At 34.2% G+C, this 24033-nt stretch overlaps 1 protein-coding gene across 6 annotated transcripts in view; it reads left to right on the top strand.

Moving 5' to 3' along the window:
* VPS13B (vacuolar protein sorting 13 homolog B) overlaps window positions 1-24033 on the top strand; it is a 425154-nt gene that overhangs the window by 45442 nt on the left and 355679 nt on the right. For all 6 annotated transcript variants that reach the window (XM_056483011.1, XM_056483012.1, XM_056483014.1 and 3 more), the window contains exons 5-13: window positions 3766-3933; window positions 5075-5256; window positions 8138-8312; window positions 11814-12079; window positions 14639-14734; window positions 15084-15206; window positions 17333-17470; window positions 18838-18925; window positions 23798-23989. In XM_056483011.1, the coding sequence (XP_056338986.1) occupies window positions 3766-3933; window positions 5075-5256; window positions 8138-8312; window positions 11814-12079; window positions 14639-14734; window positions 15084-15206; window positions 17333-17470; window positions 18838-18925; window positions 23798-23989 (1428 nt within the window). The remainder of the gene's footprint in view (window positions 1-3765; window positions 3934-5074; window positions 5257-8137; window positions 8313-11813; window positions 12080-14638; window positions 14735-15083; window positions 15207-17332; window positions 17471-18837; window positions 18926-23797; window positions 23990-24033) is intronic.

The following is a 24033-nucleotide window of genomic DNA, read 5'->3' as shown; positions in this document are numbered from 1 at the left end:
TAAAATCATAAAATGACTTGAATTGGAAGGGACCTTAAAAATCTTCTAGTCCCAACCCCCTGCTGTAAGAAGGAACTCCTTCAAACAAGGAATTTCTTTCTCTATTAATCTAAACCTGCTCTCTTTCAGTTTAAAACCACTATACCTTGTCTTCTCTGTACATGCCCTTGTGAAAAGTCCCTCTGCAACTTTCTTGTAGACTCCCTTTAGATACTGGAAGGCTGCTATAAGATTTTTCTGGAGACTTCTCTTTTTCAGGCGGAAAACCCCAAACTCTTTGATGTTTTATGTATGCTTTTTATTGAGTTTCTGTACCTACCACCTGTATCTACTGGTGGAGATTTCCACCAATTTTTTTCCTGGTATGGAATTTGAATGTGAATGTGGAATTTGGATGCTGGACTTAGAGATATACCTAAGGAACTATCTGTCTAATCACTATTGCCTCTTAGTTTGGATATAAGGTGTTTCATACGCAGAAGAAAAATTGGAGAGTACTGGAATGAATTGCAGTTTGTGTTTTTGGGTCATGTAATTTTAGGTAGGTTAAAAATATGGTAGTTTTTTGTGAGGCTTCCTTGCTGTCTTTTGTTAATAGAAACTTTGTACTTGACTTGAATCAAATGACAACATTGACATTTAGTGTGTGTAATAGGATGTGCTACATGGTATCATCTTGCTTTGATATGGTTACTTGAGGAGCCAGGGCTGCCCTGTCTCATAGAGCTTAGTGATCCAATAAACTCCAGAGGCTTGGAAGTGTGAAAAACCATTTCCTACCATGGACAGCGCTTGAGCTGTGGCAGCTCTGTGGAATTCAGCTCTTTGGGTCACATCTGCAAACAACGAAAGTCAAAGGCGACCCAAAAATTGTATCAACGTGTTTCCTTCTGTGACATTTCAGGATGTTTGTAAGTTATCTCCTTGTGGCGAAACTGTATTAATACAGTTATGTTAATTGTTGTAAATTATGGAGTTGTAAATACAGGTGGCTTTGGTTTTGATTTTGTGTGGACAAATAGCAGTGTTTAGTGTAGATGTCCTATGTGGTAAAATGTTCTAGGATTTAAAGATTTAATTTGCACATCCTAAATTTTAGTAAGATGTAATCATTAGCGGTTTTTTTTGGTTTTTTTTTCTTTTTTTTTTTTTTTAAGCCCTTGGAGGATGCGTGGTATCATACTTGTATTTTTTTTTTTTATTTGTCCTTTTGTTTACATGCCCTTGGAGATTAATCTCCCTAGGCAAAGTTTAGCTAAAAAAGTAGCTTTGGTAACAGCAGATTCCTGGTAAACTTGTTTAGATGTCTCTAGTCTGCTGATATCGATACTGTGACTATAGAGGTACAAAATTTTTGGAGTGTTGAATTTGAAATTGCATTTGTAGCACTTAAGGCACAGTGCAGCCTCCTGCTTTCTGGACAATTTGAAAAAACATATTTGTGGACTTTGTGTTGCACCTCAGGAAAGAATTTGGCCCTACAAATTTTCTGGTGGTTTTATTCACTTACTACAGAAAACCTGTATTTCAGAGGCAAAGATGCTCATAGTGTTACTCTTAGAAGTCATCGGAATATAAGTAGCCTTTACCTGATTTTTCCTGCTTGTATTTAAAACAAAACCCTTTTAAAAAGAAACCTCAAAAACAAAAAAAAAAAAAAAAAAAAAAAAAAAAAAAAAAAAGTTTATTATAAGTGAATGTGCTGATGTTTTTATTATTTTGTTTTGTATAGTAGGAATTGCAATTTCTTAAAAAGCTGTTCCTCACATGTAAACATCTGCTTCTAGTATATTTGAAGCTAAACTTAATCAGGAAGCTGTTTTTTGTATGATACTTCCAACAATATACTGTACCACTAGCTTGGAAATATCTTCATAGTTTTTAGCAAATCCATGGCCCCTGTTTTATTTGGAAGGTAGGACTCTGCTTCCTCTCTTTATGCACTTATCCAAAAAGAAATACAGATGAAAGTGGTGTTGCTCTTTTCCTGAATACCACTGGAAACTATCAGTACAACTTGCCTTTTTTTATCCTTCTATGATGTAATGTTTTTGTCATTCCCAGCAGGAGAATGTATGTTGAATTGACTTTGGAAGCAAAATACTGAAAAAATTTGGACATGTGGAGAGACAGCTTCACTTTCTTCAATGAAATTAGTAGCTTGCTTTAAAATCCTAATTAAATAACTGGTTATAACTTTATAGTTGCTAGTTAAATAGTCTGCAAAAATAATTCTATGCTGAAATTAGGAAAAGGAGCTAAATGCGTTGTGATGCCTTCTATTTATGTACAAGTTGGTTTACATTACTCTTGTGATGAATATGGGTCTCTTAAGCCCCTTAATTATTGACATAATGCATCTAGTTTTCTGAGGTTATATAAACTAAAAATGTTATCGTTTGAAGGAGTCAGAGAGAAAATCCATAGAAACAAGTTATTCCACATATTTTTCAGTAGTTTTAGATTGATAAGCAAAAAAAAAAAAAAAAAAAAAAGCCAATGCAGATTATGTTAGAAATCTGAAAACACTGAATTTGACTATATTTCTGGATTTCCTCTTTCTGGTCACTGAGGACTTTGAATCATGAAAAAAAGGAAAATGTCATATGTCATCTGGGTAAATTTTTAGCTGTGGAACTCAAGAAAATCACTTATGTAATGGTAAAATGTCCCATATACGCTAAAGTGAAAAGTTATGTATGATTGAGAAAAAGATGAATACCTAGAAAAAGCAGAGCAGAATGGAAGTAGCAACTTAAGTATTATCCTAGTTATCTGACAATGCTTTGATGTTCATTTTAAGTTGAATTTAAATTGTTGATATAAAGGAGTTTTACGTAATGCAAGTTTCAGAAAACTGCTGTTGAAGCCTATGGATTTAAGCCTGTATCATTAGCTCACTTTTTTCAGCAGAGTCATCAAACTAGAATTTGTTAGTGTCTATTGAATGTATTTTTAGATGTGTATAATGTCATAAATTTGAAAACAGAAATTTTAAGGCTTACTTAAAGCAGTGAGTTCAGTGTACATGAAAGACATGAATATGGGTAGTATTTAACTTCTTTACGATATTGTTAAAAATATGAATGTTTGCCACATACTGAGAATTCCCAGATGAGATGATTTTTCCAATAACATTATGTCTAAAAAGCATGTAAATGGATTTGTTCCCAACAGGGTTCAGTGCAGGTGCTTACTATTTGGGTTGCTGACAGAAATTGGTTTTGATACACCTCACAGGGGTCTTACTGAACAAGATGTGGATATATTAGGTTTTAGACTGAGAAAGTACCAGGTGTGTTAATGCTTAGTTAGCTTATGAAAAAACTGATGGAGCACCTAGGCATAATATATGCACATTTGAAAAGTAACCTAGCAGCTGGCGTTCACTTTTCCAAACTGAAGTAATAAAGTAATTGTTAAAGTTCTTTGTCTACAGTAATCCATAGCATTCTGTTTTCTTAATTAGTTTGAAAGTTAATTATTTTGGTATGCTCTATTGTATTCATAGTTTTCAAAAACTTTTTTATGGTATCTTACATTGGCAGGATGCTGATTGACTTAACCACTACACAGAATGTTAGAGTTTTAAGTTGTTATTTTTTGGGTAAAGAAAGTACAGTGGTACATAGTTTGTTAAAATTTTTATTTTTTAAAAAGAGTGCAAGTTGAAAATAATAAATAGATTGAAATGATTTTTTTTACTAAATAAATTAATTTATCATGTCTGCCTCATCATTCCCAAGAATTTGTTTTATTTTATAGGTTATGTTCAGAGTTTGATTAGGCGTGTTGTAAACAATGTCAACATTGTGATCAACAATCTCATATTAAAGTATGTGGAGGATGATATTGTTCTCTCAGTCAATATCACTTCTGCAGAATGTTATACAGTGGATGAGTTTTGGGATCGAGCATTTATGGACATCTCTGGTGAGTAGATTTTTTTGGTTTTACATATCACTGTGGAGACACTCTTAAATTCATACGGAAATTTGTGTCTCATAAAATGGTTCTTTTTTTATCAGACGTAAGACAATTTCTGCCTGTTTTGATCTCCAGTCAGTTTTTTCTCTTGTCCTTACCTTAATTTTGACAAGCCAACTGCAGTAATATAGATTGATTGTTACTGCATCTTTGTATGATCAGATAATCAGAAAAGGTGTGTTGTCCTCTGTTCACACTTGCCATCCTGTGATAGTATTTGAATTAGTGCTTGTGCTGGCAATGAGTCCTTAGGCAAATTTTGTGAGTGAGCAGTAGCACATTTAAGGCATTCCATTGCACTTGTTTGTGATGATCTTAAAACTCTGAACAGGTTGGCAACAGAGGCAGTAAAATGTGCTCACAGTAGTGAGCAGAGTATACCAGTTGCAAGACATGATTAATTTCACTTCACATTTTCAGGGGTAAAAAACCCCCAACTTTTGACTCTTTGTTTTGGTTGTCAATATTTGAATGTTTCAGTCCTTGAATTGCCAGTGTTCACCTCTAAGTTCAGGTGCTCTTACTGACATTGACTAGAAGTGGAACTGGGGCACAGTAACTGTGCTAAGGTCACACAGAAGATTTCAGGTGGAGTGATGAATTCAATTAATGTTTTCCTGAACATGATTTTTTGTTTTGGCTAAAATAATTACAAACTAATGTGACAAAATCACAAAATATATTTTACATTAAGATCACTGTAATAGCTCTTGTTTCTTTTAGAAGATTTGGAAGAAAACTTTGGGGGATAATATGCAAAATTATTTCTGTGAGAATAATGAGAATGATAGTTATTGTATGCTTCCTCATGAAACAGTACTCTTTTATAAAAAGAGCTAAGGTACAGCAGACAGGGTGAAAATTTTAATTGGGTGTAACTAATTTGTCCTCACTTCCTATGTATTCAGCAAAAAAAGTCTGACACAGGAAATTATTCTCTTCAGTCACATAAGCAAGTACTTTGCTGCTGATTTAAATAATGACTAAAAAACTCTCTTGAATTGCTTTCTTCTAGTTAAGAACCTGTATGCATAACTTACTTTTAATATACAATATATTTTCTTAACCTATGCACTTCTTTTAAAAGCCACTGATCTTGTACTGAGGAAGATGATCAACTTTTCTGACTGCACAGTATGTCTTGATAAGAGAAATGCTAGTGGTAAAATTGAATTTTATCAAGAACCTCTGCTGTACAAATGTTCCTTCAGGACCCGTCTGCATTTTACGTATGATAACCTCAACTCCAAAATGCCATCAATTATTAAAGTAGGTATCCAAAATCATTATTTTTGCTGCTCACTTTTGAAGTTTTGAGGCTTTTCAAAATATTCTTTAAAATTTTAAGTAAAATAAAGAGCTTGTACTGTTGTGTTCTGCTAAAGGATTTTTTAAATTGTGTTTTGTTCATACGATGCAGTTAGTTTATGTACAGAAACAGCATAAATAAGGAAGTTATGCTCTCTAATATTTTCATGTTTTCTGTGAGTTTAAAAAACTCCCATAATTGTAAGGGGAGAAAGAAAGTCTGCAAATAATCTAGTTAAAAAACCCAGTAGTGTACTTTAGGATGTCTGCAATATGATGGAAAAGATTTTTTTTTTTTTACTTAAGTTATTGTTTCAAATGTAGCTCCAACTGTCATGAATAACGAGAAACATCAGTGTATTAACACTCTGCAGTGAACCATGTGAGATGAACTAGCAAGCCAAACTCAGCTCCTAGTGAGCAGGGATACAATATTATTATTATTACTATTATTGTGCTCTGTGGGTCATCAGGATGCAGTTTTTTGGAGACTGCCAAAAATATTTAGCTAATGATTGTAAATAGCTGGTTTTTTGTAGGATTGAAGCAAAACAAACTGTAATCAGTAAATAGAAAAACTTCATTAATGGAATTAAATCTATTTTGCTGATGCTAAGAACTTTCTAAAAGCCTCTGCTGCAAATTATATTTCTGTAGCTTCAGCACTCTGAATGGTTGGTTACAGTGAAGGGTTGATGGACAGTGCTTTTCCAGCTCAAAACAAAAGCCAGCAGTACTCCATCTTTTATCTCCAAATCTGTGAAGTTCTTGCTACTGTGAACTTCAATACTATGTGTTATTAATTTACTGAAGCATATCTGATTTTATGTCTTGAGAGAAAGTTTCCAAGACATGTTCCCTTTTGGTTTCTTTGTAAGGGCTAGAACACTTTAATAGCCCTTATAATTTTGATTACTATGTCCATTGCTAAGTTTTGGCTAAACTAATCTTAGCAAGTTTTAATGGAGTCAAAAACTTCTCAAAGGAGGACGGTTCTTAAGTGCTTGGATATGTTTTTGTACACTTTTGAACTGGGAACACTGAGCTCCTACTTTTAGTTATAGCATGAAAATAATGTACATGGGTGGAGGTGACAAAACACTTAAAATTATTAGTGTTGTAAGCTTTTTGTTGTAAAATCCATCATGGAAAAAGGCAACCATGAGGCTGATGAGTGGATATGGACTGGGGATGTGAGTCCTGCCTCCACCTATTTGGAGTAACACTCACATTTTTCTGACCTTTCAATCATCTAAGTCCACTCACTATGTTGACACTATATTGGAAGTTAACTCGACAAGAAGACTATAGTTTTCCTCCAGACTTAGGGAGAGGAGTCAATCTTCTGAGGGGCAGCTGAGTTCTACTGACAGTATAAGAACAGGATCATGGTGGGAGGATATATAATCCAAGAAGTCCTGGAGTGTAGTAGAATGAATCTGTTGTCAAATTATCTTCATTTCCTACAATGCTACCTACTGTTCCTAGTTCCTCCACTAGGACATAGGCTCTTTGTGTGCCTTTAAAAAGGCTTCTGGCAAAGCAATCCTCTTTTTTCCCCTTCCATATCTTAAGAGGTTATTTCCTCCTTAGCCGTCCTGTTGTTCTTCTGCACAGAAAAAGTTTGCTACTAACAACTTTAAATCAACTCACCTTGGAAAATTGATGTGCAAGGATTAATTTTTAATTTCCAAAATGTGTCGTAGGAATTTACATGCTTTTTTCTTTCAGAGAATTTTAAAAAGTGGCAGAATTCTGACACCTGACATATTTCATCTTGTCTGTGTAAACAGCTGATATAATATTATTACTCATTCTCTGTAACTCAGGCTAAGGCCTCATTAATTTACACATATGAAAGTATTAGCATACATTTATACTAATCCTGATTTTACTACTATAATGTTATTTACCACAGATGTGCTATACTGTTTACAAAGTACTTTTTGATGGGTTTTGAATTGAATTGCATTAAGACCAATGCTGATATATAATTACTTTTAATTTCCATTATTTTCACCTGCAACATTTAGAAACTGGACATGAAGTTGAAAATATGTCTAATGTTAGACAGTAATTTTTGTACAATAATTTTATTCTATGCAGCTCTTACTTAATGAAAAGTATGTTTCTTATCTTGTTTGTCTTAGCCTTTATAGAATAATTACATACTCATAATGTTTACAGCCTATTTTACAGCTAAAATTTTTAAAGAAGGGTAAGTTTTCATCCCAGCAATTTTAGTTTTTGCAAATCTTTATTTCATTTAGGGAAAAGTGCCTTAACTGCATGTTTGAAATGGAATATTCAGAGGAGCCAGTTTTCTGCACTTCAGTTGGCATTAATTCTTCCACCCATTACTTGGCCACTTGGAACAATGTTTGGAGTGGGAAAGAATCAAAACGAAGGACCTTGTATTTTAAAACCAGTATATCTAGACTTTATCTAGATATACTATATAGATATATAGGTTATATACAGCATGCAGAGATTTTTAACAAACTCCACAATGAAAATAAAAGTGTAATTAGATGCTCTTACATCACTTATATTTGAGAAAGTTCTTTAGCAATAACTTCAAAAAACAAATATATAAATGTTTCTGTATGTGTAAAACATATTACACTTGACTTTTCAACTGAAGATCTCTTATGTGACAACCCAAGTGAGTGTTTTTGGTAGGCGTTGTTTGCAGCCCTTTGCCTTCTGTTGTATTGCAAATATTGTTTTTAGAAATAAAACACCCGTACCAAGTGAATATAGAGTTGCATGGTTTGAAAGTGGGCTTTACTGATGACAGAGCTTTGTTATAATTTGTTTTTATTCTCTTTTCACGTTATAGATTCACACATTAGTTGAAAGTTTGAAACTTTCAATCTCTGATCAGCAGCTTCCTATGTTTATACGTATAATGCAGCTTGGGATTGCTCTGTATTATGGAGAAATAGGCAACTTCAAGGATGGGGAAAGTGAAGATTTGATTTGCCACACTAAAGATATGTTGGGAAATATCACAGGTAAGTACAGCTTTTAATTTTTAAGAAGAAATGTTAAAAACATTAATTTCTTTGCTTTTTGCAAATGTAAATATCCAAGTCTAGTTCCTGCCAAGTATCTCTCATCAGTCTGCAGTTTGCTAGAGGCAGTTTGTTGTGCTGGGTAAGGATGCAGTGCTTTAACATGTTTAATGTTACATTCTATAAGGAATTCTGATGGTCTTGACTAAACTGAGGTTAAATATTATCTAAGAAGACCATTTTGGGAGTTGACACCATAAGGTACTTCGGGTTTATCTGTGAGTATTGTCATGCAACAAGGCACCTTTCCATAAGCAAGTTTGAAACTGGTAGCAGCCACATTTGAACTAAGTAAGAGAAAAGCCACAGTGGGCTTCTTAATTTCTTTGAAAATGGTCATTGAGAGTAGATATATCAAAACTTGTTCTAAGCAAAGAAGTATTACTTTGCTTTGTTTCCTGTAGTTCTGTCCTTTTACCTTGTCTGGTCTCAGCTGCTTTTTATTTTCATATAGTGTGTATAGTTCCTCCTTCTACATGATCTTTGTGGTAACTTGCTGCAACAGGATCCTTTCAGGAGCATTGCACTGATGAGGGGTGAATTTTCTTTTCTTTACCTTTGTGTGATTGCTTCCCATCTGCTTCTTCCCAGGCACATGGGGTGACTCTTGGGTGATTCTGTGCAGGGCCTGGAGTTGGACTCCCATGATCCTTGTGTGTCCCTTCCAACTCAGCATATTCTATGATTCTGTGAATTTATTTAGAGATTTGTATTTTAATTTTAGTCTCCTCAAGACAGAAGTTTTTGATATCTTTTCAAGATTGAATTTTGGATCTGGGGGAATAGGAAGAGTCTCTTTTGCATCTAGAATGAAATTTGAGATTCTTACATCCATGTAGGTGTAAAATCTTTGGCAGTCCATCTTGTCATCCCTATTTTTAATGTATGTTTTCAGTAACATTGAATTGCAGTTGCTGTTGGTCAGTCCCATTAGCATTCTTTTCAACACCTGTGAATATGACTTCCTAGCTTTTCATAAAACAGCCATCTACAAAAGAAATAATGTAACTTCACTGTGCTACACACAGGATTTTTCAGAAGGATCAATGATTAGACTAAGATTGCAAAAGGAATCTGTAAGTTTCTACACAGCTTTTGTTCAACTATGCTGTGCTCTAACATTATTGTTGTAGTTAATTATATGGTCATATGTATTTGACAGAGCTATCTCCTTCAGAACATAAGACAGATGGCAGTTGTTGGATGGCCAAGGCAAATGTAGAGGCAGTTTTAGAAGCCCATTTATATCTTTACTGCAAGATCTTTTGCCACACGCAGGCTAGATTGGTCAAGCCATTTATGCTTGTATCCAGTGTCTCAGTTCTGAGTTTGTAGTACCTTCTTTGGTTTATAGCAGACAAATTGTGAATAAGAACATTAATTTTAATGTCTGCATTATTTAGTGACACAAGAATGAACATCTGCATCTCTGTCCTTGAAGTATGTACTAAGTTTTGCTCACACAGTTTCATGGCTGATTCAATGAGACCAAAATTCACGCTATTGCCAGCAGGAATGCATTCCTTCCTTTTTCCTCTAGTGCCAGCACTTGTACTCATGTAGCCACAGGCTAGGCTGGATCACCCATACCTGGCTGAAAATTGAATACAGACAGACAGACAAATAAATAAATAAATAAATAAATACCAAGAGAGTAATTTTCTACTGAGTTAACTCCAGATTTATGTTGAGAGATGCCAGTTTCCAGACTCCTATTACAGATAAATATCTCAAACCCTTTAAAAGAAAGTAAATTTCTGAAGGTCAAACTTGATTTGAACATGTAAACAGTGAGATGCACTCACACTGCAATCTTGTAGGATGTTGTGTGTTGTTTATCAGGCTGATATGCATTTCTTCTGAGGTTTGGTGATTATATGGCGGCTGTAGTAGTTTAAATTTAGTGATAGAAAATAAGTATATCTGCCTCTTTCAATTTCCTGTCTCACAGTATACAAATAGAGGAGCTAGGGTAAAATGGTGCATATTTTAATGTTTTCGAAAATATTAAAAAATATTATAATCCAGATTATTATTTGGCATATTTTACATTTGTCTCTGTGTACTTCAAAAACAGATATGCTAAATGATGGCTGAATTTTATGGGCAGGTAGACCAATTGCTATGCATGACTCAGGTTCTACAGCTCCACCTTTTTTCTGGTTTTTGCCAGACCTTCCACCATTTCTTTTGTGCTTGCCTACAGCAATCTATGCTAAACTACTTGAGTCATGCTCCGTATCAGTGTTTTTCCTTCTGTAGCTGAGAGTTCTTTCTCTTGGCTTTTTCCAAGACTTTATGTGCACCTCTTCTGTATTTGCTGTGTTTCAAGATTTGCTCCTGGATTTAAATCTGATCCTTGAGACTTGTGTGAAGAGAGCAGAAAGGAGGCTTCTGCTGCCTTTGTGGGAGGAAGTGCCCTTGCCTTTTAAGCATATGCAGAGAATTCTCATGAGTGTTTTTTATTCCTCTTTCTTCTGTTATGCAAATATAAATAGAGTAAAAGGCTAATTAGACTTAGACTAAAGAGTAAGAGGTCTAAAAAGTGTAAGAATAGGATCTCTGAGTTTCAAAATAGGTAAATAGAATTGGAATATGCCTATTTCTGTTTTCAGTTAAATGATTAATTTCGGTTCTCAGTTAAGTGATTTATTAAGCATAATGTTCACCTTAAGGAACAGTACTGCATCCTGTACTACCTGTAGTAATTCTGCAGTATTTAATAGACCTCCTGAGTCCCATAAGACTGATGATGAAACCAGATAAAAGCTATTTGTGCTCTTTGTACATATAGTACTTTATCTACCTGTTTGGATCATGAGTCTGTCTTGAATCTTTGGGGAAGTTCTTGCTTTGCTATGTGTGCTATCTCTAATGATTTTCACAGACGACCAACATTTTGCCTTTTGACTCACAGATGTATACCAGCTTTTTTGAGCATAAATAAACTTGAATTTCTGAATATTTGAAAAGCTTAGTTTTAAACAAAGGATATTTGCAACATTACGTTTTGGGTATCTGCTGTATTTACATTTTTTGCATTAGACTGTTGCAACTGAAGTACTTTTAAATTTAATTTAAAAATTGGAAACTGTAAGATGTTCATTATTTAGTAAGGTTTAATTTTACAGCTTTAGAAGGTCTTTAATGGAAGCAGTTTTGAAATATTGTGGTATAGATGGCAAATTCTGGTCTCACTGCAGATGTGTGATACTAAAACTGGCAAAGACCCTTAATATTTTTTGGAGGAAAATGTTGATGAATCAAAGAAGTGTTTGAAAACTCATATTCAGTAATTTAAAATTTGTATCGACTTTCTGTGATTATAAGCCAAGTATCAGTGAATGCTGTGTGGAATACTGTCCAAGATAAATTGGAGTTTAATAAATAAATTTTTAGGTATGGTTTATCTGAAATTTAACTCTGTTTTTGTTTCAAAAGGCACAGAAGAGGAAGCAAGCTCAGTAATGCAGTATCCTACACAGTACATTAGTCAAGATCCTTATTTGCATCAAGATGATGACCAGCAACAAGGATGGGTTTCTTGGGCTTGGTCTTTTGTTCCTGCTATTGTGAGTTATGATGATGAAGAGAATGATTCTGGTGGAATTGATGATGGAACAGCAGAACAGCAGAAGTCTCAGTCCCTCAAGGATCCCATTATTTCAGTTGGTTTTTATTGTACAAAGGCAACAGTGACTTTTAAGGTAAATATTTCTCTGTGTCATAGAGGATTTTTTTGATTTGTTGAGGAAGTGCATAAAGATTTTCTGAGCATTCATAAACTGTTTGATTCGGGACAAATATTGTTGGTATTATGAGGGGAGTATTAAATTAATGAATAACAAGAAATGTGAATGCTAAAAATTCGTCTTCCATCATATTAGACTGATAATGACAACATGAGTCAGTTTTGTTATTTGAGCTAGAATTTAAGTATGAATTTATAATGTTCAAAGGAAACTACTTAATTTACTTATGTTCACTGCAGTATTCTATCCATCTAATGTTTATACAAATACATATTTCTTTATAAAAACCCCTTTAGTTTAGGATTGGAGGAATTTTTAGAGTCTCTTTTTTTGGGCTATTGTATGTGAAAATATGAGTTTAACTTGATACTGTTCAATTAATTTTCCATAGTTTGAAATTTATTGAAGGAAAAAGGGATAAATAGTATATATATATATATAGGCTGAGCTATAAACTGTGTATGTAGAAAAGAATTTAAGTATTAGCTCTAAGCAAAGCTGAAAATTGTTGCTGGCTTTCTCTCTGATATTTTGTAAGCTTGCAGAAGGGAGTATGAAGAGTCTGACTACAATATTGAGGTGTGCTGACAGAAATTAGAAGTTAAGGTATTGAATTAGCAGAATACTTGTAACATGTTGAACTGTTTGCAAGCAATTCCATCTGCATAACTACACAAAGTGGTTCTTGGCTGTACAATTAAGCCTGTATTAAATCAAGGTCAGAACTTTGCCACAGAGTAATTTAGGGTGATTTTTATGACTTTGAGCCTTTTAGATGAACTGCAAGACTTTTGTAACTCTCATACAAAAAGTATGTGTCTGATTATACCCAGTACCATCAGGAGCACCCTGTCCCTTTCGTGCCTGTTTGGTTTGACATCTGCACACAGGAATGTTCCCTGGGGCTTTATGCATCATGTAGCTATTTTTGTTTGGTGGTGTAGAAGGGCATTTCGCTGCTCAGCAACTGTCAGAAAGGGTGAGACAAGTGACTTTGGAAGCTGTAGATATTCTGTGGGGATGTTGATATTTTAGGCCTTCAGCCTCCTGAAAAATTTGGTTGCAAAATTTGAGGATATCAGCAGCATTCAAGTGTTCAGTCATGTTCTTTTGTGTCAATCTGCTTCAGCCCTCATTAAAAGAGTCTAAAAATAAATAATACAATTTTTTTGCTCTCCGTAAATTGCGTCCCTGGGACACTACTTGAAACATGAACAAGCCACCAAAGCTCAAATTTCTCATTGATCCTGACTCAGCATCTTCTTTTACACTGTCATACAGTAGTAATTTTGTGCTCTTGTTCCTCATGCAACAAAACTCATTAAAAATAATATGAACTTCTTTTTTTGAACATGTGTTTTGATAGAGAGGGTTTACCTAATGCTTCATTTGCAAGTTCACGCATTTTATATTAGGAAATGATTAAAAACTACTCAAAATGTAACATTTTGCATTCTAAAAATTTTAAATGTGATGTATGATGCTAATGTGGTGACAGGAAGAAAACAGAATTCGTTGTTCTGCTTGCATGTGAAGAGTGTATGGAATTAATTTGTGGTTCATATTTTGGTTAAAAAATAAGGTCAAATTTCTGCATTAACATTTTGAAGACTTGATATCATTCCAGCTAAAAATCATGCCAAATTAAATGTACCCTTTTCTAATAATGGTGAAAACTATTCTTGTAATTTCTGAGTTCTTTTAATCAATTAATTGCTTTTCCTCTGCAATAATTGCACACAGGTGAAGGGTGATCAGTGATTTTTTTTCATCCACTTTTCCTGGACATTTGGATTAGAAAATTTTAAATTGAAACAGCATCCATGTGTATCCAGTCTTGAAAACAAAGAGACTGTGTAGATATTCTTTTATAAAATTTAGAATTTGAGATATTTAAGTTGTTCACCATAAACTAACTTGTGTTTTTTCACACCAAATTTAATATATTCAATATAGTGTGGCTCTTTTCTTGTTTTTCTTAGCTGTAGGTTATGTGCTTTTTAACCAGTGCATGTTTTCCCATTTATTTTTATATCAAAATCATGCAAGAAATATAAATGCATGTTGCTCTTGATTGCCATGATATGAAACAAGAATGTGTATGGTTGTAATCAAAATGTGTCTGTAATATTATAATGATGTTTAATTATTTTCTGAGAAGAATAAATAAATTATTAATGGATTTTTACAGCAGTTTATAAGCTCATTTGATATTAATAATGCAGCTGTGTATCTGTTTCATCTTTTCACACAGTTTCTCTTTAAATAAGCAAACTGAAAATACTATAGTGGATTTTAAACATTTTGTTACAGTGTATTTCAAACAGAAGTTAAATGTGAGACATTCTGATATGGATAATGTGCTACAGCTGTTTAATTGCACCTGCTTCCTGACAGTTAATGTATTTTTGCCCATAGTTTACTTTGTTTTTATCAGTTCTATGTAGTAATGACCATTGTGTTGTATAATACTAATATTGACTTTTATAAGGTGTTTATCCTATTGTTCTGTAGCTCACTGAAATGCAAGCTGAAAGTAGTTATTACAGCCCTCAGAAAGTAAAATCCAAAGAAGTTATATGCTGGGAACAAGAAGGAACAACAGTTGAGGTAAATTTACACTGACAGGGCTTTTCTTTTTTTAATATACATTTTAAGTAATGTAGCAAATAGTTGCCAGTAAAATATTTTTAATTATTTAATTGCTGGTCTTTCATTCTGTCATATTGGGTGTGTTTATTGTAATAATCATGTAGATATTAACTCTGTAAACTTCTGTGCTGTAGTGGCCAAACACTATAGTAATCCCTTTCTTTTAAGTGCCTTATATGATTGCTATTTATTAAAACTCTAAATATATAAACTAGGCATACTTTGTTTTGTTTTTGTCCATCTTCTCTATTTCTTATGGAGAAGAAGGCTTAAAAATTTATCACATTTTTTTCTTTTTCCTCACTAGGTCCTTATGAAAGGTGAACTTTTTTTTGATTGCCAGATTGGTTTTGTTGGTTGCCAAGCTATGTGCCTTAAAGGAATTATGGGAATTAAAGATTTTGAAGAGAATATGAATAGGAGTGATGAAGTGAGTATGTTGAAGTATCAGTTGGTTTGCTGAATAAGCAATTCTCTTATCCTTTATTAAAGTACCTGATTGCAAGAAATGGAAAGACTGCTGTTACCAATTGTGACTTTTGGATGTTACTGTGATATAGAACTCAGTGTTCATTCCTTAGAGTTGAAAAGATTAATATCTCAGATTGAGAAGTGGCAGAACGTAAGACTTTTTTATCTTTTTGGACAATAACCCATTGTTGCTTTTGTTGGCGTACTTTGATTTTGTATAACAAATTACATTTGAAAGTCTTTGAAATTACTTAAATCAACCAAAGATTGGAAGGGAAAAAATGGGAACACTGTATGCTGAAGATAATAGAAATGTGCAAATACTGAATGTCTTACCTCACTTTTCAGTAAGATTGAGAGCAGTATGAAGTGAAGGCCTTAGTATTAATTTTTGTATTTTAAATAGATCTTGAATTCTTCTTTAAATCTTCAATTGCTTAAGACAAGATCAGGTATCACTATGAACTACTTTAAAAATATTTAAAGAAGTGTTGCAGGAAATTCTAAATTCAATAATGATGATTTTTACTTGAAGTGTAAGTAGAGTAGTGCCTTAAAATATTGGATAACAGCAACTGTTATCTATGTTTAAATAAAAGTAAATAATACAGCCAAGAAGAGATCTGTTAACTTTATATTAGTACTTTGTGAAGCCTTGGAAAATATTTTAAAGAGAAAAATTGAGAATATGAAAGAAAATAGCAAGTGCCTATATTTATGTCAGATAGCTCCTAATCTGGTAAATTGTATACTGTATTATGATAGATATGATGGTGCAGCTTCTTGTCTTTTCCCTGTGCGAGCATCATGGCTTGGTATCCATCTCAGATGTTTGTGTGTGCAGAGCAGAAAACAAGAAAATATACTTACACAACTGCTGAGTATGACTGTGTTGGGATTTTAGGGATGCAGTGGGACACACTACATCACTGGTGTGCTGCAATGGATACACAGGCTTTTCCAGAAGGAGAGGCTGGCGAGGCAGGGATGAGCTAGCTGTAAAAACGCCATGCTGGCCTTGTTAAGGACAAGGCAGATGTGGCTGGGGATGGATGGATGGGTGGACAGCCCCCTTGTCTGTGGCAACTGAGATTGTCAGGTATAAAATCTTGAGAAGAGAATTGATTTTTTTAGACTGAGGTGGGTGGGTGAGCAAGAGAATTTCATAGAATCAAAAAATAGTGTGTGTTGGAATGGACCCAGAAAAAACATCAAGTCCAGCTCTTAGTGAATAGTCCTTGCAGAGATTGACCCCACAACTGTGGCATTATTAGCATCATGCTCTGACCAACTGAGAATTTCCTTTAGGTTAGTTAAAAAGGGATTTGGGATTTTATTCTTACTCATTCTTCTGCCACTGTCTACTCCAGGAATTTAGGAAAGTATCTGCTTTATGACAGTGGTGATGATATTACTTGCCTGTGTACTGCTGTGGTTGTGAGATTGGTCCTTTCTTAAAGGTTCTGGCTCTGCCTATGACTGGGAATGATAGAGAGTTGGAAAAAATAAATCTCCTAAATAACACTTTTGGATTAATAACTCTTGTTAGGAAACTTGTATTGATTTCAGAAGGATAGAAGTCTGGAAGAAGGCATGTTAAAATCTAGATGAATAAAGAGAGATAACATAGCAATGAGTTCATATGTGGAAATAACTGCTTGCCTTGAAGAGGATGGATACAGCATCTGAAAGGGTTGGGCAGCTAGAAATGAGTATGCAGTGACAAGTTTGTGTACTCTGAATAGGCCTTGGCAAGGTTGGAAGCAATGATGATCTGAGGTTATTTGCTGTTAAAATGCACCTAACATGTTCTGTATCATGAGTTGTATAATATTCATTAGTTCAGGCAATTTTTATTGATTTGAAAATGGAGAAGGAGTGGACAGGAACTTGTGTTATACAAATGAAATAACTTGTGTTATACAAATGAAATTATTGTTTCATCTTCATTCATAATGAAATATGCTTTTGAGGGTTACTACTCTCTGTGTGTCATATTTGTGTTAAGACATAATTGAAAGTGTTCTGTTAACTTGACTGTATTTTTTTTTCTTCCCCTGCCTCACTTTCTACTGTCTCATGAAGGAGGCATGCTTCTTTAATTGTGGAGAAAATTTGAGCGTGAAAGGAATGACATACCTTACCAATTCACTGTTTGATTATAGAAGTCCAGAAAATAATAGCATTCGTGCAGAATTTATATTGGATGCAGCACATCATAAGGTCAGAGAATTACATTTTTCATATTAAAAAAATTGCAATGCTCTCTAATGGGTTTCTTATAATTATTTAGATCTGTGTACTATTAGAGGACTGAATTCTCTTTACTTTTACACATTTAACTAAATCTTACTTCGCAGTTGGCAAAAAAAATAGTAAATCTGTTTGTGTTAAAAAAAGACACCCACAAAAACCAAGCCAAAAAAAGAGCCAAACTGAAAAAACATGTCCAAAAGAAACCTCCAACTCCCCTCCTGCCCCAAAAACAGAATTAATGTCATAGTTTCCAAAAGCAGTAACCACAGAACATTTTAAGAGGAAAAGAGACATATGACAGAATACTAGCAAAAGTCAAGCTTCACCAGCATGTGTTTTAAACCCAAACAGTAAGTAGTCTATGGTCTTCAAACTAAGAAGTGCTGTCAGATTTGGACAGTATTAATTTTAATTTTTGCATTCTATATTTGTCTACTTAGAGAAAATTTTGTGAATTTTGCCTTTTGTGGAGACAATTTTTCAGTCACCTCTAGTCTCTGTTGTTGTAAATTGTGCAGTAAAACTTTATTCCCTGGTTGTCTGCCATTATTAAAGATTGGTTGCAATGACCAAGGTGGTCCTTTCCAGGTGTGTTCATAAGTGGAGGTCTGTGCTGTTTATTGTACAGGTAAGCCATTTGTAATTTTGGAATGTATCCAATTTCCTTTTAATTTAAACTTTACTATTTTCACCTTTTTACTGATGATGTGTAACCCTGAAAAATCACATGAAAAAATGAAATCAGTAAATCACAAGTACTTATATTCAAACTTTTCCCATGGTGTGTTTTAAGCTTTATCCTTGGTCTGTCTTTGATACTTTTACAATTCGCCCTTTTTTTGGCAAGAGGGAAAGCAAATTTGCTGTGTGATGAATTATATTATGTATAAATCCCACTGCTGGCATAAAGTCTTGATAAGTTTCCTACTGTTGAAAGATGAAAACCACAATATTCCTCGAATAGCAAAGCCAAACTGAATGAGCTGAAGTTTTCAGCATATTTAATTAGGTTGATGTGTTGCATGCAAGAGGTCAAATGAAGAATATTTACTTCATTAAAGGTACTAATTGACTAGATGTTATTGATGAATTGGTCAGCATGTCCACAGGAATTATGGATGTGCATTTGTGTGGCCTCAAATGGAAGTTACATTACCTATCAGAAAGGTGAATTCTTTGTGATAACCTCTGTCCTTTGCTTTGATAAACCTTTCCCTGTGTTGATGCACAAATCCAAACATGAATATATCTCTCTAATACCAGTCTATCAGTTGGTAATCTCAAGATTCTTTCCTTATACAACATTTTCTTTGTTTGCTTTGCTTTGTTGGTAGGAGACATACACAGAGATAGCTGGAATGCAGAGGTTTGGGGCTTTCTACATGGATTACTTGTACACAATGGAAAGCACCAGTGGCAAAGGTACCTTTTTTCTCTTTGTTTACCCTGATAAATAATAGAAACAATGACTGTCATGCCTAGATGGTCCTTGACCAACTGTCCTCTAACTTACCTTAGACTTACCATCAGGATCATCATTAAAATGCTTTCATCTTCATTGATGTCTTTCAGAGCTTAATTGTTTTGGTTAGCTGTCGATTGCTAGTATTCTTCCTTTTTTATTTTTCTTTTCCTGCATAAGTAATCATAATGATATTTTTTATTCACAGTTTCTAAACTGAAAGAAATTATTTTGTAGCAGTGGTAGAGTTCATGAAGTACAATATATATATATTTTTAAAGTTGTTATTATTGACATTGCATATTAAAAAATATCTTGAGAAACCCTGGTTGAAGAATGAGATTGATCATATACTTGGCACAGAAGATGAAAAGGACTACTGTTTTTCTTCCATGAAGAAAAATGCAAGATAATGTGAAGAATTATCTTTAAATATATGTATCTAGCAATTTCATGAGCAAATATTAGCCTAAACCATGTGCACATAGATATTGGCTAATTCTGAATAGTTTTTGTGATTCCTATAAATTCTTTTCTAAGTCTGAGAAGTGGATTTAATGAAGTAAGTATATCTACTTTTCTGAGTATCACAAAAGATGAGACAAAGGAGTTAATCTATCAGCAAGTAATGTGTTTATATTTTTTCACAGATATTCTTATCACTAATTGTGATATAATTTCCCCCTCACTCCTTAGAATACTGTCTTCTACAGCTGCTGTTCTGCAATTTTATTGTTAAATTAATATTACTTGCTTCCCCATTTCTGTATTTATTATGGTGAATAATATTTCTCTGGATATCTGTTGGGAATGTTTTGCCATTTTGTGACTGAACATTTGTTGTTCTTGCTATATAGTCCAACTCATCAGGAGTTTGGGTTTTTTTTGCATTTCTATTTCTATGTAAGAGATAGCACAATTCCTAATGTTCAGCTTTGTTTTCTGCATGTGGTGGACTTGAACTCTGAAATGAGTAGGAAAGAAACTTCCAGTTTCCTTAGAGATAGATCATGAAACATTCACAAAAATAAGTAAATAATGCTATTGCCCTCAGCAGTAGAGGCATAAACCAAGAAATTTAGCAGTTCTTTCCTGACTCTCAGGCTTTCCTCTGTATCATGGAGTGTGAAGCTCTGAAAATGTACAATTAAGTCAAACTTCTACTGCAGAATTCTTCTGGTTTTAATAATGCTATAAGTGTTTAATTGGACATTGAACTCCTATGTAGAGAAGTTGAAAACCTCGGATAAGCTGTATCTCCTTTTTGAATCTTAGTATAGAAATTTAAATATGCACAGACTATGTGCATTATGAGGAAAAATGCATTTTGTGGAGTATTTTGTCTTGTTTCTCTGAATCCATAAGGAATGTCACGATCATATCTCTTCCTTACTTTCAACTATGCCTTTTCAGAAATGACTGAGCTCAGAAACATTTTTTTCTTTTCCTCAGTGCCAGGCTGTTGTATTTTCTGACTACATATTTCCCTCCTTAGCTTCTTTTTATTTTTTTTTTCCTACCAGGATGCTTTCTCAAAGCCCTAGCTTCTATTTTCTCCATCAGTCACTAGGAAAACACCTCACAAAATGTATTTTGCCTTCCTATCAAGTCTTACTCTGTGCTTTTATTTCAGTATTACTCCTTTAATTTCAGCAACCTAGCTACATAAAAGAATGGAATAATTAATCTTAAAATTGTTCGTATGGTTGTTGTTCTCTAGAGCTAAGAAGTAAAAATCTTAAATTTTCAAATGGTTTTATTCCTCAGAGGAGCAAATGTGATGCTTTCTGCTAATTATTTTCTAGCCAATTTTTTCATATTGTGGATTAAATGCATAGTTGCTAAATAGAATGTAAACAAATAGGTGTAATATATTTAATTAATATGAAGGTAAAATTCCATAAGATTCTGAAAACAATATAAATCTTCTGCATTTTTAATGTGTTATTTATATGAAAGTTTGCATTTTACTATTTCTTATTTTGGTATAGCTGTTTTTACTTACAATTACTGCACACCATAAAAAAAACGAACCCAACTTAAGTTATAGGAGGCAGTTACTGTGATTGTAAGATTTTTATCTGTCAAGGCAATTTTGGTTTGACACATTCTTTGCACCTTTAACCTTTCCTGAAGCATAGGATTACTGATTAAACCACAAGTGCCTCCTGGATAACATTAACCCTCAGGAGTTTCATCTGTCACTTACAGAAGTGCATTAATCAATTTCAGTATTTTGAATGAAAGCAAGATAGCCATGCACAGTAGTCTTATTTAGACATTTTGTCTGTCGTCCCCTTCCTTTATTTTTCTGTTTTTTTGCTTCGTATTTCAGTGCAGAACAATTTCTCTGAAACATTATGTAGCCTGTCAGTTTCCTGATCACTGATTTGCTTGACCTACAGACCTAGCAGGCTGTGCTGTTGAAGTTATCTTTTGTTTGTAATGTGTACCTCTCTGCTTTGCTGGCAAGTTTATTATGCAGCACTCATTTTGATATTTTTAGCTGGTTAGAATTAGACATACAATTTACAGAGAGCTTGAAAACTCAGTAGTTGAAAAGTGGTTTTCTTTATGCATCCCTAAAGTTTCAAGTCACCTGTGATCACCTACTTCTGTAGAACCAATAGGTTTCCTATTCTCTCTGCACTTAGGTGGAATTAACTGGAACTGTTCCAGAAAGTGGTTTGTATAAATTCTGTCACTTAGATATATTATTGAGATATATATATATATGTACACAATATACGCAGGCAAGTCTGATTTTTCCTCTTTGAAAAGGCAGGCTATTACTACTTCTGGCTTTATTATTTTTGGCCTTATTATTTTTTTATGTGATGATATGGTTTTTTACACTTTTTGGTAGTATTCTTCTGAACTGAATGCTGTGCAGAATTGGAAGGATAAAAGTATGTATGTTAACTGCTTATAAAATAAATGCAGAAGTCAGTATGCTCAGTTTTAAAAAAAATCTCTTTCAAGATTCATTCAAAAGATCATAACTCAGTTCCAGCTGAAGATTTGAGTAGGTTTTATTAGGTAGTATCCTTCTGTCCTTTTATCTTCCTTTTATTGTTTTTTTATTCTCAGAAAAACAACAAACCAAGGGAAGCAGAGGCTATAAATGCTCTCACTGTCAACTTCTGTTAGGCTTTTAAGGATAAAGTTAATTCTTCTGTTGAGTGTATAAGCCTGTAAAGGCCTGCAGAACATTAGGCCAGCTGTGCATCAAATTCAGCATAGTTTCAGTTTATTTGAGGACCTTTTTCTGCACCAGTGCTTAGAAGCAACAGTGTTTTATGGAGTATGATTTGAACATAATGGAAAAAAAACCCTATCCTTGCTTCCTTTTCCACCAAGCTCAACTTCCCTCAATATAAAGACTGTTTTGAATGAGTGCAGTTAAAAGAGTACAGTAAAAGAGAGAGACAAAAGGGTAAATGACTGGGTTTCTCTTGGGCAGCCAGAAACCATAGAATTGTTAAGGCTGGAAAAGAACTTTTTAAGTCATTGAGTCCAACCATTAACCCAGCATTGCCATGTTCACCACTAAACTGTGTCCCTAAGTGCCATATTCATACGTTTTTCTAACACTTCAGGGGGTTCTGGTTACAATGCTTCCCTTGACAGGTGGTGCCAGTGCCTGTAGAAAATTTCAGGAAGAAATTTTTCCCAATATCATCTAAACCTCCCCTGGTACAACTTGAGGCCTCTCATCCTGTAGCTTTTTGCTTGGTAGAAGGGGCTGACCTGCCCTTGCTACATCCAGGTAGATCTAGTGAGCAATAAGGCCCTCCCTCAGCTCCTTTTCTCCAGGCTGAACAACCCCAGCACTCTCAGTTGTTCCTCAGAAGTATTGTGCTCCAGGCCCTTCACCAGCTCCTTTGCCCTTCTGTAGTCTCAGGATCCATTTAATCTTGATGCTTATTTTGTCAGACTGTTCATTTATGTAATGGCCAGCAAGATATTTAATGTTTAGTGCTTGTGTCAAAGCAATGAAGACACTGCCAAAGTGATGATCTCAGGAAAAAAAATCGCAGTGAAGTTCTGCAAGCTAAATATGTTAGAGGGATAGGGCTATATTTTTACATGTCATATGTGACAGAAAAACTTGAGCTTCTGAAATCTGCATGATTTAACTGAAGAATTTCCATGAAGTATGTTTGGAGAAATAGTCATGCTTTTTGGTAGCTGATGAGTAGCCTGTATACACTAAATGTGTGATTTTTGTCTACCTTATTACCCTACTTTACTAAACTGTTCTTTTATTTCTGTTGACTCTTAAAAAAAACCAAAACAGTCTGAGACAAAATGACTAAAGAAATTTTCTTTCTTGCTGCCCATATATCAGTGAATGGCAGTAAATGTGAATGGAAAGAAGGGTTTATCTTAGTTTTCAGTCTGTTTCTTTCAGCCTTGTCATGGCAGCACACCTTTTCCTTGATTATTGGAGAGGGATATCTTTGTGACAAGCTGTAGAAAGTTTTGAACACCATGGCTGTCATTGACACGTGGGGTTAACCTGCCATAGAATCTAGACACCTCTAAAGAGTCCCAAATTTGAGAAATACAAAGTTCATGGAAGGGTTCCTAAGTTGTACTCTGCTTGGAGGCAAGGCAGAAATTTGCCCTATTTGCTCTGCATTTACCAGGAATAGTTTTGTTTAAACCTGTTAAACCAGTCATTGTATACTTGTGTGTTATATTTCCGTTGTTATCTTTTTCTGTACTTTTATTAAGTCTTTGATCACAGAATTTGAAACAGAAGTAGCTGCTAAAATATGCTATTATATCCAATTGTTTTGTGTAACTTGTTGTAAAACTTGTTGCAGTTTCTGGGAATCAGCAAGACCTTTCTTCAGTTAAGAGTGAAGACTTTGGAAATGTTCAGGAGATGTCTACAAAAAGCCTCATTGTGGGTCCACTCAATCTTCGATTGGATAGCAGCGCTGTACACCGGATCATGAAAATGATAGTTTGTGCTCTGGAACATGAGTATGAGCCATACAGCAGAACTAAGCCAGGTTAGTCCTATTGCATGTACACAAAAATACAGAATTAAACCAGG

The sequence above is a fragment of the Oenanthe melanoleuca genome, chromosome 2 (genome assembly GCF_029582105.1).
Source record: "Oenanthe melanoleuca isolate GR-GAL-2019-014 chromosome 2, OMel1.0, whole genome shotgun sequence".
NCBI lineage: Eukaryota > Metazoa > Chordata > Aves > Passeriformes > Muscicapidae > Oenanthe > Oenanthe melanoleuca.
Note: the sequence above shows the minus strand (reverse complement) of the source record. Positions and strands in the feature narration are given on the sequence as shown.